This window comes from Coccomyxa subellipsoidea (genome assembly GCF_000258705.1).
Source record: "Coccomyxa subellipsoidea C-169, whole genome shotgun sequence".
Taxonomy (NCBI): Eukaryota; Viridiplantae; Chlorophyta; class Trebouxiophyceae; family Coccomyxaceae; genus Coccomyxa; species Coccomyxa subellipsoidea.
Genome location: NW_005178024.1, coordinates 1,034,822 through 1,048,248, shown reverse-complemented (window position 1 = coordinate 1,048,248; position 13,427 = coordinate 1,034,822). Strand labels below are relative to the sequence as shown.

At 50.3% G+C, this 13,427-nt stretch overlaps 2 protein-coding genes across 2 annotated transcripts; one reads left to right on the top strand and one right to left on the bottom strand.

Annotated features, from left to right (window-relative positions):
- Positions 1-3,421: 3,421 nt before the first annotated feature.
- Positions 3,422-3,634, bottom strand: COCSUDRAFT_83566 (hypothetical protein; the record flags this gene model as incomplete). Its single annotated transcript, XM_005644002.1, has 1 exon — positions 3,422-3,634. A coding segment is annotated over one exon (213 nt), but the record flags the coding sequence as incomplete, so codon positions are not given.
- A 620-nt stretch (positions 3,635-4,254) lies between these two features.
- Positions 4,255-13,402, top strand: COCSUDRAFT_48948 (ALAD-domain-containing protein; the record flags this gene model as incomplete). Its single annotated transcript, XM_005643929.1, has 16 exons — positions 4,255-4,302; positions 4,887-5,064; positions 5,185-5,288; positions 5,436-5,573; positions 7,992-8,267; positions 8,320-8,478; positions 9,841-9,879; positions 9,966-10,202; positions 10,348-10,452; positions 10,602-10,789; positions 11,012-11,174; positions 11,281-11,437; positions 11,634-12,426; positions 12,544-12,705; positions 12,793-12,890; positions 12,978-13,402. 13 exons carry the CDS (start codon positions 4,255-4,257, stop codon positions 11,789-11,791), a joined length of 1,950 nt encoding a protein of 649 aa, XP_005643986.1. The 3' UTR covers positions 11,792-12,426; positions 12,544-12,705; positions 12,793-12,890; positions 12,978-13,402.
- Positions 13,403-13,427: the final 25 nt, after the last annotated feature.

Sequence of the window (13,427 nt, the reverse complement as noted above, 5' to 3'; positions counted from 1 at the left end):
GCCGTCCTCATCGATGATTTTCACACCCTTCTCCTTTGCCTGCAAATATAGCAGCACTTGCTATCATGAACAAATTGAAAATTACACCATGACTGACTCCTGGGTGCCACCTCAATGCAGAAGGTGCAGCGTCCAAAACATGTCACACAGTTCCATTCACCCCTGAGACACTTTTAGGGTGGGAGCTGTAGCACTTACGGTGGATACTTTGCGGGTGCCGGAATCTTGTCCAGCCACCAGGAAGGTGGTCCTGCCCGAGACGCTGGTGGTGACACGGCCGCTGTGCCGCTTGACAAGATCCTCCGCGCCTGACCGGGTGATAGACTCCATGGACCCCGTGATGACAAAGGTCTTCCCCGTCAAGCAGTCTGGATGACCTTTGGGGACAGCCTGCCGCATGTCATGCCAGCACACCGTCACACATCCTCCACCCATTTAAAGGCAAGCCTTGCAACGCGTGCAATGGCCGTGACTTTCTTTCCTGTAGATCGCGCTGCAACACAACCTGCGCCAATTGGTGACGAGGCAAACAAGGCCATTGTGCTCACCCTTGAGCCCGGGTTGAGCGGAGCTGGGTCGCCCCCACGCTGGTTCCAGCCCCCTCCTTCCTGTGCCTCAAGCACGGTGTACTTGACCTCGCCCTCCTCCGGTAGCTGCTTCACCGCAGCGTCCACAGCATCGATGGCAGCCTGAACATCTGCTGGATGCTCCGGGCCTTTGGCCTTCCCCTTTGCTGCAGCCTTTTTCACCCCACTCCTGCAAAAATTGCGCAATTGGTGTTCAACCTTCACCACTGTGAAGTTCATATCCGCAACAACCTTTTTTGTTGTACCACACAGGTGAATCCAGCATTGCCACATTCAGAAGGAGAATAGCCACATCTGCTTGGATTTCTCACGTTGGCCTTGCAGGCTGTGCAGGCGGCGGAGTAGCATCTGCTGCTGGCGCCTTTCTTTTTGCAGGCTGAGAGCTTGCGGCAGCTGGCTTCGGTGCCTGGCTAGGCTTGGCAGCCACCGGTGGTCTGACGGGAGCCCTCTTGCGCTTCTTTGCCCCCGTGAAGTCGTCGTCCTCATCCACATCCATGTTGTCATCATCGTCATCACTCTCACTACTGTCACCAAGCGCCAGATCCACCACAAAGTCATCGTCATCCACCTGTGACTTCCTCTTTTTCACGGGCTCCTGCCCCAAGCATGCAGACACCTTTCAACGCCCTTGTCATCAGCAGGATGGAGGAAACAATAGTTTGTGTGTATCTTTGTAAGCAAGCAGGAATGACTCAGACCTCAAAATCCTCGTCATCTGAATCAGACGCAAGGATCTGTTTCCACTTGGCCTTTGTAGCGGCGACCTGCTGTGACTTCACAGGTGCATCTCCGCTGCCTGTCTTCCCAGCTGATCGGTTCTGTGGTGTTGTGCTCTTTCTGGCTGCAGGGAGCTTTGCAGTATTTGTTTGTCTTGCAGCTTCACCTCGCTCAGCCTGTGCAGGTCAAGAAGTGAACAGGTCAAGATGGTGGTAGACAGAAGCAAATGTGGTGTGAAGGTACATTCGTTGGGAGTAGCTGATGTTCATGAGAATATAAAGCACATACCTCGGAAGGTTTCCCCTCCTTTTGCTCTGATTTGGTACCTGTCAAATTAGGATGTCATTCCATCAGATCCCAGAATGCCGGAACTTTTTATGTCAATGTCAATGCGTGCTTGGCTTGATGTATGTTGAGCATCACCACACACACAAAATATGTACAAGGTCGTATTAGTTATTCTAAAGATACAAGAGACTGCATCCTCAGATAGACTACTCACTTTTGTTGTCAGCGGTGGTTTTGGAGGGCACTTTACTGAAGAAACTCCTGATATCCTGCAAAATCATCCACAAATCATCAGTTTCATTCAAATCAATTTTACTGATGACCAGAAAGCCAGTCAATTTTGCCAAGATTGTGAAGGTGGCAAACGGCATTGTACACCTTAGGCATGCTGTGTACTTCACCGGACGTCTCCCTAAAGTAGACGTCGATGGAGCTATATGCACCGGGCAATCAAGACCATCGTAGATTACTGGCTCTAACATTTCTAGGACAAAGCATTGCAGTTCATGGGCAGCACGGAGGGGTTTAAGGATAGGGATTTGCATTGTACACTAGGGTTCACTCAGTGGCTACCTGATAGACTTTGATCTATTTGAACAAGGCAGTAGCCAGCTGAAAACCTCTTCTTCCTTACCAAGACTATTATCTGTGTCGCGGCGCTTGTACCACCTTCACTGTACTATGTAGAAAGCACTGAATGCCCTCAGGCTGCCAGCGCTTGGGACACCGTGTCTGTTAGCTGCCAGCGGGTTCTTGGACTTTCATAATCTCTCGCTTCTTCTAAGTGGAATTTGGATATATCACACCAATATGCGCTAATTGGCGGCCCAGGTGCGGTGAACCTATGATGTGTCAACTGTCACACTGGGCACTCGCTGTCACAGTCACAGCCGTGATGAGCGCTCAGTATGAAATCATTTGGCATTCAAAGCCTGCAAAACCAAGACCAAGAGATAATTGGACTCTGCAGATGCTGCCGATGCTCATTCTAGTCACTCGTCAATCACCGGCACATGATACAAGCACTACCGCAGCGGCTGCGAGCAATTGCATTGCAATTATTGCAAGGGTGCGCACCCTCAGTCAACAAGCTGGCGCAGTGTATCAGTACACTACGGTAGTGTAAGTGCTGCACACCACTAGCCGACTAGCATTGCCATACAGCATTAAAATCTTACAAAGTGTCTCCAAGACACCAGACAAACTGTCACAGATACACAATGGCAATATGGGCTCAGCAGGACCGCCAGGATTCGTAGTGAAGTCTCCTGTGCCAAGTATCACATTACTTGGTAACGACTGAATGACCCTATCTAAAGCCCAATCAGTCTCTGAGCGTCTAAGTCCTGCGCAAATGTTCAGGCATATTTCCGAGGTCAAATGCCAAACCAATCGCAAAATGCATGATAGCAGCAGATACATAGTGGAAATGCACCTAGGCAGCTGCCTTGAGGGTCTTCATGTCCTCCAAGATTCCAATGATGGTATCAGCTTTTGATGCATTCAGATCTCCTGGGCTCTCCTCCACTCTCTGCAAGGGAAACAAACATTGAGCTCAAGCTTATCCATTACCTTGTCCAGGGGTCATTAACAAAAAAGATTGCCAGGACAGGGAGGCGATGTGAAGCCAGAAGAGGAGCATCACCAGTCTCAGCAAGATGCCGTCGTCCACAATAGCAGCAAATCTGCACCCCATCCGCTCATCATGTCCATGCACTTGAGGTGTACAGCATCACTGCAATATAATCATGTCCATGCACTTGAGGTGTACAGCATCACTGCAATATAAGTGCATCACATCCATGCAAGAAAGTCAACCCCCTGAACCCTCACCTCTGGCAGCGCAACTGAGGCCGTTCAGGGTCACTGACATTGACCCCCAGCATCCTGGTGAAGGCCCCAGTGTCATCGGCCACACCCTGGACAATGCCGTCCGCCCCCTTCTCTTTCAACCACTGATCGACCACAGATGGCTTGTTCACAGAGACACACAGAATCTTTTCCACTCCTGCTGCCTTCAGATCTTTAGCGCTCTGGATGAAGGTCGCCAAGTGGTCCCCGCACACACTCCCAAGGTCTGGCAGTCCAAAGATAGCAGACACGTGGCCCTGTGTGAGGATCGCTGACTCAGGTCTCTGTGCATAGAACGTAGACAGCTGTACGAAAGTAAGACCTTACAAAACGCCCACATCAATTACCTTGAGTAGTGTTGAGAGTCTCTGAGCTCCCTCCGTTGTGCTGACTTTGATGTCTCCCCTCAGTGTCAGATCTCTTCTGCGATTGAGTCCAATGTTACACACTTCTTGTCTTAAATCCGATGATCTGTGGCCGGCAGGAACGGTAGCATATGCCCTTGAGGGGCCATGAACACTTGGACGAGCATCGTTCAGTAGGCAGGTTGCTGCTTCAGGCACAGAGTTGCAAGCGCTGACGCTTGGGATGAGCCGCAGCAAGCCTGTAGCTCGTCGCATCGTGGAATGAGAGCGGGAGAATGTTTTAAGATCATCTCTTCCTGACAACCAGACGCTTTGGATCACGTGGGAGCCACCAGCTTCCACTTTGGAGGAAGCTGGCTATCTATTCCAAGCGAGTTCCATAGAGACATTCAGGACCAAGTCCTCAGACCAAAGGTAGGACCATTGGTCCTTTAGAAACCGTAGCGATGGCCGGTGGCCCATTTGGCAAGATCGACTTTCTGGACGATAATCTGGTGCGCTCTGGATCAGCTCAGAGATAGATCAGATTTTGAGATATCGGAGCCTGGTTCCAGAATGATTACATGTTTGGTATTGACACCTTACTATATTTTCCTTGATAATTGGTCTCGCTTAACGCAAGCTAAATCTGCAGGGGAGGGTACTTGATGCCATCACCGCTGCAGTCCAAGACATTGCACAGCTGCTACAATCAAGCAGTTGTGGAGAGATTGGTACAACGAATGCTTTTGGGGACAAGCAACTGGAGGTAGAACATGAACAGGCGTTGCGCCCTAGGCTGTGAGCTGTATTATTGAAGGACTGGGGTCCTTCTGCCCCTCTCATTGCGAATGTGGTGCGGCAGATCGCTGTGTCCTAAATCAGCATCTTGCTCTGTAGGTAGATGTCAGGGCTGATGACATCATATTCCAGCGGCTGAGGGAGAGCACTGCTGTGGCAACGGCTTCATCTGAAGAGAGACCAGAGGAGATTCCCCTGGGAGGACGGGGTTTTGCAGTAAGCATCAGATCCCACCATTTCATGATGACTGATCCTCAAAAATGTTCAAACTTGCTGAGAGGTTCATCTGGTTGTACAGGTTGCTTTTGACCCCCTCGACGGTAGCAGCATCTTTAGCGCCAATTTCGCGGTGGGTGCCATCTTTGGAGTCTGGGCAGGCGACAGGCTGCTCAACAGGAGAGGTGCTGAGCAGGCGGCCGCGGCCTATGCTGTTTTTGGCCCCAGAACCACGCTTGTTGTGGCACTGCCAGATCCAGGTGAGACGCGATGAGGCCTATGATAAGAAGATGCATACCTGCGATCTACTCATCCCCACACATTCATGAGCTTGCGGGGTGGGAAATTTGTCAGTTACTGTGGTATGCTGTGAGATGCAGGATCTTCTGCGGGACAGGTTGTGCAAGAATATGCACTTGCACACGAAGATGGCTCGTCAACATGGAGTCTGATCCGAAAGAACATTCAGATTGGGGAGAAGAAGGTGCGCTATTCTAAAATCCTTTCAGTGTTGTGCAGTGATCTGAGTGTGTCCAATGACATGAAAGCAATTTTCCAAATGTGTCAATCGGCTTTATTGAGCGCACTCGAATTATTATCTTATCAGCTGTGCTATCGCACTGTGCATCAGGTCTTTGCTCCTGCAAATCTGCGGGCAGCTGCTGAGAACACAGTGTATCGAGATCTCATCTCTCAGTTCATTACGGATGAATACACATTGCGATACACTGGGGGCTTTGTACCAGACGTCCATCACATCTTGACAAAGGTGTGATGTGCTTCCCTGCTGTCACTGCTGGCCATGTCCATACAGCTGCTTGAGGCCAACCTAAGAAGTGGTCATGCCTCTTCCGACGTAGGGTGGTGGCATTTTCCTGAATCCGGTAAGCCCATCAGCGCCCGCAAAGTTGCGCCTGCTGTTTGAGTGCGCACCCCTTGCCTTCATTGTTGAGGCAGCTGGGGGCCAGTCAAGCGATGGCAGGACGTCCATACTAAACTTGGAGATTGGGTCATTAGATGCTCGTACACCAATCAGTATCGGCTCAAAAGCAGAGGTACAAAGGGCTTCAGGATCTCTGAAGATGCCTTAGCATACTAATATCCACGAGGCTGATTAACCAAGCATCAAGATGATTCATTTGCTGTATGCATCATTAGCAGATGTCAATGTACCTTCACCTGTGCCAACAGCGGCGTGCAGCCTGAGGCACTAAAGGCCATTGAAGAGTGCCTGATTTCTACATCTGGGGCTGGCATTGTAAACGCTCGTAGAACGTCATCACAGGAATGTTCACACCAGAACAATTAATTCTTGAGAGAATTGAGTACATGGATCTCCATCTCCAAAGAGAGGTATCTAAGCTTTTGCACCTCCAGACATTACCAATCATCGACCTCAATGGACAGCAGCAAAATGCCAAAGTATGTGTCTTATGCATACAATTCAATACTCGCTTCACAAGGTCATATTGCAAGATCTACTCAGCTTTCAAGTTACAGTCAGTCCGTCAACTTAAAGGATAAAAGTAGCATCCAATCACACCATCTTCCTTCTACAACAGCCCACTAGAAACCAGATAATCCAGAAAAGCGCCGTCAGCACCGCAAGCAAGAGGATAAATGACCCGACAACAATCGCTGCGATTGGAATCAGAGCAGCCACCTGTCCTTGCGACTGCGCAACACGGGCAGCAATGGGATTGCAGATGTATGGCAGCAAAGTCAAGCCATCATTGGTGCCGTTTTTGACAGGGATTGACCTGTAGTATGCATTTGGCCAGTATGCAGACTTGTTCACAGTCACATTCTTAGCTGGCGCGCTTGAAGGCATGCTGGAGCCCAAGAAATTTGATGTGATGCTCCTGCTGCAACCTGGTGGGTCTTCAACGCTATAATCGTAATAGTCAAAGTCCTCATCCTTGGCGATGTCATTGTTGCTGAAGCGGCCTTTGTCGTCAAACACGAGCCTGCACAGCACATCATTACTTGATGTTCTTGAGCCCAAGATCACTGCATTGTTGCTGCACTAGATTTGAAGCATCCCATTCTTCATTCATGGCCCTGAAGGTACCTGTGGTTTGCATCTCTTATTTCCTGAGATGAGAAAGGGGTGGTCTTCGCAAGCTGGGAAACAACACAGGATGGAATGCAACCAGGTCGCAACGATGTCAGCGGATCCAGCTGAGCCCGGGCATTACCAGCGGTGGGAAGAGCCTGAGATGACGCTGGGAAGGAAAAGAAGCTGCCAGCCTACTGGAAAAGCGTGCGCATAGGGTCTCGTAATATTGCAAGACTTCTTACCAGGACCCTGACTAGGTAAATAATATAGGATGGACTGGGGCAATCTATATGACGTCAATCTGATGGATGCAGTGTTCCCCCACGATGACTGACCCAGGCCTCTGCTTGGTGGGGCACCGCCAGATCGCTGATCTCCGACAGAAGCAATTACATTGATTGAGCCCCAACTAATGCAAATCAAGCAGAGACAGAAGCAAGAACTTGATGGAGACATCGATGCCCATGTTATGCTGGAAGATTCAGGTTTCGGAAGGCAATGCTGCAAGCTGTCGGGGGGAGTCAGAAGGCAGCTGACGTCACCCTGTTGGATCCAGCTGGAGGAAGCTTCCACCTTTGTTAGATTCATTCTTCTGCAGTGGCAGAGCGACAAGTTGTGCCAAGGATATCTTGCTTTGTAGCAACACAGCATTGCACAGAATTCGCAACTTGGTTTCTGGCGTCAAGTATTGTTTGAGAAGGGAAGATGAAAAGAATATTTGGAACCAAGAAAGAAAAGGCACCTGCACCGTCTATAGAGGATGCTTCAGGGAAACTAACTACACGAGGAGACACGTAAGTGTTCAGTGTTGAGTGTGGATTCTTTACCACTGAAGGCTTTGGGCAGTTTCTGGGGTTCATCAAGAAAGCACTACACAGAAGACCAGCTTGAATAAACGTTTGGGGACCCTGCAGGCTCGATGACAAAATCAGGAAACTGGATGAGCAACTTATGAAGCACAGAGACGTGATAAAGAAGACGAGGCCGGGTCCAGCACAGGACGCAGCAAAGCGCAGAGCCCTCAGCGTAAGTTATTTTGTGCCGAAGCTACAGCATTATTGCTGAGTGCACCTTGCAACATCATGGCGTCTGTAGCAGGTGGACTGAGCAAGTATAACTGTTGCACAGGTCCTGAAGCAGAAACGGTTGTATGAAAATCAGCGGGAGCAGCTTTACAACCAGCAGTTCAACATGGAGCAGACATCCTTTGCTATGGAGTCCATCAAAGACACAGCGCAGACTGTGCAGGCCATGAAGGCTGCTGGTGCAGAGCTGAAGACAGCCTTCAAGAAGCAGGACCTGAACATTGACTCCATAGAGAAGATGCAAGACGAGATGGCAGACCTCATGGTTGATCACTTGGGCTACTACCTACAACATTCTTCTGCAATGTCACGAGAGGTGGTACTTATTGACTGTTTGTCGGACATGGTGAGGATGTGCCTATGGCGTGCAGGACATGCACAACGAACTGCAGGATGTCATGGGACAAAGCTTTGGGGTGCCAGATGACATAGACGAGTCGGAGTTGATGGGTGAGCTGGATGCTCTGGAGGAGGAGCTGGCAATGGAGGCTGAGAACCCAACGGCGGGCGCTGTACCCTCCTACCTGCAGGTAAGTAGTGTCTCTTCTGAGCTGCTGCTTCCATGCATCACGCGGTAGCTTAGTATAGTGTGCACTTTTTCTAATCTGTATGTTTCACTTGTTCCACTTACACTGCGAGGCAGCCCTTCCTCCTCCCTTTTGGCGCTCGCTTTGCTTTGATGTCAGCATATTATTTTCTTTTCTCTGATTTGGTCTTGATCAATTGCTGACTTAGTCCTGGTGTGGTGCTCCGTATCAGGAACCTGATCTGCCAGAGGCGCCACATGCGCAGGCTGCAAGGCCCCATGCACAGCCCCTGGCCGAGGGCGACGAGTTCGGGCTCCCTGCTGTCCCTCAGCGCTCATAATATCGCTATCCCTCTGTAGCTGAAGACGCGTCGGCTTACAGTCTGGTTCTTTTGAAAATGTCCAGCGTGTTTGCGGCAGTGTCACGAGCCTCATGGTGAGGATTTCACATATGTACAAAATCCAGATCAGTACCTAGGACTGTATCAATCTGGACGATCCCAACTTGAAGGCCTGCTCCCTTGATGAATTTCGGCCTCAGACCCAAGAGGCGGCCTTTTGATCTGCCCTCTGCAGTTGCAACTTGTGCAACATCATGATGTTGTTTCAAGTTTCCTCGGTGGTCTCTCTCTGGTCATGCATTTGACATAGAAGTCATCCATTCAGGGCAATGTCCTTAACATTGGTGCGCCAGGGCCGCAGCGCCAGATGTGTACAGTGTAACAGAGGCGCCGCGCCATGGCGCCATATGCCAGTGGCACGTGGCGCACCAGTGCACCGTGCATGGCAGCCTGCGAGGCGCTTCTGCTCGGCAAAGGCATGTGCCCAGTGAGCAGGGCCATGAATGCTTGCCAGCAGCTAGATCAGTTTTGCACAATGCTACCCAGATGTACGCCAGTAATCTTTCTGCCTTCATCCATCCAATGATCAGAAGCACAAACCTAAGCCAAACCCTCTATATTGATGACGTGATGTGCAATCTGGATCTCTAGATAAGGCTTTGCTCTCCGAAATGCACAATTCTACTGCGATCGACACAGGCCTCCGAAATATATACACAATGTCTCAAATAATGCAAGGATTATTTGTGCAAAAAGGTGCTTCGCTTCAAGTTCGGCCACCCTCAAAGATTGGTGCGGTGAGGAACGTATCACCAAAGAAGACGGCGAAATCGAAAATTGTAGCCCAGGCAGTCGCTGAAGCAGACATTGCCGTACAAACTGGGACTGCCGCACGAAAGGTATGTCACTTATAAAGGCGTTCACCAAGCTCCTAGTCCTTTTGCAGTTGGGTGTTGTTTTCTCTCAGCATCGTAGCTTTGAGTCATTTGTTTTGCTGGTGAATTTCCTCTGATTGCTGTCTGCAGGTCGAAAATCCACCAGGAACGCCAATCGTACCTCCTCAGGTAAACGTTGCTTCACGTTGGTATCACGCACCTTCGTTCTATTGTCTGTATGCAACTATTTAATTGGAAATTATATTGCCGTGCAGGACATACTTTCCAGACCCAGGAGGAACAGAAGGAGCTCCAGCATTAGGGGAGCAATCTCCGAAACCTACGTTTCTCCTGCCAACCTGATTCTGCCAGTCTTCATTCACGATGGCGAGAAGAACATCCCAATCAGCTCCATGCCCGGCGTAGATAGGCTAGGGTGGAGGCATGGCCTGCTGTCCTCTGTGGCTGAAGCTCGCTCCTACGGAGTGAACAGCGTTGTCCTGTTCCCAAAGGTGCTGTCCTTGCTGCTTCTAGAGATGTCGATTGGACCTGATTTTACCTTGAGCTGGCTCTTGACTGCCTTTGCATGTGTCCTGTCTCAACCGACACACTCTTGCGCTTCTCACAATGTGCTGAAATCGCGTTTGCGGCATGCAGACCCCGGAAGATCTGAAGACGCGAACGGGAGAGGAGGCATTCAACCCTGATGGCCTTGTGCAGCGCAGCATCCGCCTGCTCAAGGACAAGTACCCCGACCTGGAGGTAGAAACTTGTTTTGTCATTCAGTGCCTGGCTCACATGCAATGTTCTCTTCATTTGCACAGGAGGTGCCGTTGGTATGATGCGTGCAACAGAGAGTCAATTGCTTTTGTGACACTTGCCATGCTGACGCTTCCCGCTGTGATACCCAGATCTACACAGATGTGGCGCTGGACCCCTACAATTCGGACGGCCATGACGGCATTGTGCGCGATGACGGAGTGATCCTGAACGATGAGACTGTGGAGTTCCTGTGCCGGCAAGCGGTGTCGCAGGCGCGCGCCGGGGCTGACTGCGTCTCACCCTCCGACATGATGGACGGCCGCGTGGGCGCCATCAGGTCAGCAGCATACTCCTTCATGCTTTGGAATTCCTGACGCTCTTGGAGCAAGGCTTGTGTAAGTTTGAAAGATATCTAAATTTGGAGAGATTGCACGAAATACAAGGCAGTGTGGGCATGATACACGGTAAATTGGTGGGCTACATTTCCGTATCTACATGCACTGAGAGACTTAAGAGTTGATTGATAGACACAGTGGTTTGACCATTGGGTGGTCCACAGACGCGCACTGGACAGGGAGGGGTTCAGCCATGTGTCCATCATGTCCTACACTGCCAAGTACGCATCCGCATACTATGGCCCCTTCAGGGATGCGCTTGCATCTGCACCCAAGGCCGGCCAGGAGCACCGCGTCATCCCCAGCAACAAGAAGACCTACCAGCAGGTGGCCCACGCTCATCGCAACAGTGCCATGGATCAACTTGCACAGATGGCCGTTACCGTGGCTTGCCTCCACAGGCGCTGACTGTTCGCCGCGTGCTTGGATGCAGGATCCAGCAAATTACAGGGAGGCTTTGAGGGAAGCGCGCTTAGATGAGGCGGAGGGTGCGGACATTATGATGGTCAAGCCTGGCTTGCCCTACCTCGACGTCATCCGCTTGCTCCGCGACAACTCCTCTCTGCCCATTGCTGCCTACCATGTGTCCGGTGAGCCTTCACTCCCCCATAGACCTCCTGGATCATGAGCCTTCCACGAGGACATGCAGTGTGGACTGCCATCATATTCCCCACTGCTGTCCATGCAAGCTGTATCTCTCTCGACGCAGAGATGACCGTAAGATCTGGGTGGGGCCATCTAGTGGGGCCACCAGCAAGCTGTGAATTTTGTCACTACATTCTGCAGGTGAGTACGCGATGCTGAAGGCAGCGGCAGAGAGGGGCTGGCTGGATGAGAGGGAGGCTGTGTTGGAAGCGCTGATGTCCTTCAGGCGCGCTGGCTCAGACATCATCCTCACATACTATGCCACTCAGGCCGCCAAATGGATGGCAGGAGAGGACTGAGGATCTGGTCTGGTGTCCATGTCAGCTGTCCAAGTCTGCTGCTTTGTGTGAAATGTAACTGTCGAGATTGACGGCCATTTTCCCTTTAATTCGTTGACAAATTTTTATTGCTGACATGCAAACCCTTGCGCAATGTGTATTGGCAATCAGGAGTACACAAGAACATCGGCCAATAATTTGTCTGAGATGTGCAATACAAACAACTCGTATGTTGAAAATTGGATGTCAGAGATTTGGCCCACAAAATTTTAAATAGACATGACAGACTTCAGGTCTGGAGCTCAGAACTGAGTTTGAGATCATTCCACAGAATATTTTGCTCTTGCAAAAGAAATCTTGCATGCCATGGGGAGAAACTTAATCTCTGTGCGCACTTCACAGTTCTCTGCACTCACACACTGCAGTCAAAATAAGCACCTTTGCTGCTCTCAGCAACTGGCACTATCAGCCTATTGGAGAGTGAGAAATTTTTCTAAGGCTAGTAGCAAATTGGGACCCCAATGTTTTTCCCGCGCTACCCATCCCATGTCTTCATAGCGTGTGTCAAATTCGCTAGCAAGCTCCCATTGCAGCTCTGCCCGCTGCCTTTCTAGGGGTCTCTCAGCATACAAGATGGCTGCTAGTGCTGCATGCACCTGCGGTATCCAATGCAGATATTGTTGACAGCGATTCAAGGACCAAGGATGCATCCCTCATATTCCCTCGTGCCAAATTTTTCGAGATAGCAAACATGAAGCCCAGGATATTTTTACCTCTGCATTGCCACGAAGAGCAACTTCTTCATCATCCAGTTCAAGGATAGCCTGCTGCACCTCCCCCGTCTCATAGAGCAAGACTGCTCTGCGTATTCTCGCTCTTTCACTCAATGCAAGCCCTGGAAATTTGGAGACAATTGATGAATATTGGTCCACAGCCTGCACAAAGAGGCACAAAACACTTTTGAGAATTCGGTATTCCCAGCCTGTAGCTCTTACAATTGAGGGACGCATTCTAACACTCACATCCCGGTAGGCTCCTGCATCTGCTGAAGCCTGCGCCTTGGCAGTCAGTTCATCGAATGCCCTGACTTGCTCAGGTATGCTCAAGCCTGGAGGACGTCCTGCATGCACCAACCTGAGATCTCCATTCCTTGCCTAGCAATACTGTGGACATCATGCCATATGCTGATAAAAGTGTTTGTTCCTACCTCTGTCGTTCAAGCTGGCAGCTGCATATGTATCAGAGGACTGTTGCTTCCTAACCACGTTGTTGGCAGCGGCAGGCTTCCCTAATGAAACAATTGTGAGACAGATGACTGAAGCTAGAGCGACTTTGACGGCGTGCTGGATGGTATTTCTGCTACTAGTACTATGTAGACCAGAGCAAGTGCACCTAGTAATATTCAGACTTTGAATGCCCCTAGAGGTACTCGTGCGATAGCACGTATGTGTAACAACATATTTTCTTCGAGATACTATCCTAACGCTCAACAAATCGTGAGCTTGAGCACCTCGGCATCGGTATAGCATCAAATCTCCACTCGGATTTCTGTAGGAGGGATGCTTCCCTGTGGTGCAACGTCGTTTCACAAGGAATTTCACGAGGAATGAAGGAGTCCGCTGAGTTGCAGATTTGCCGAAAATTCGACATGATCTTG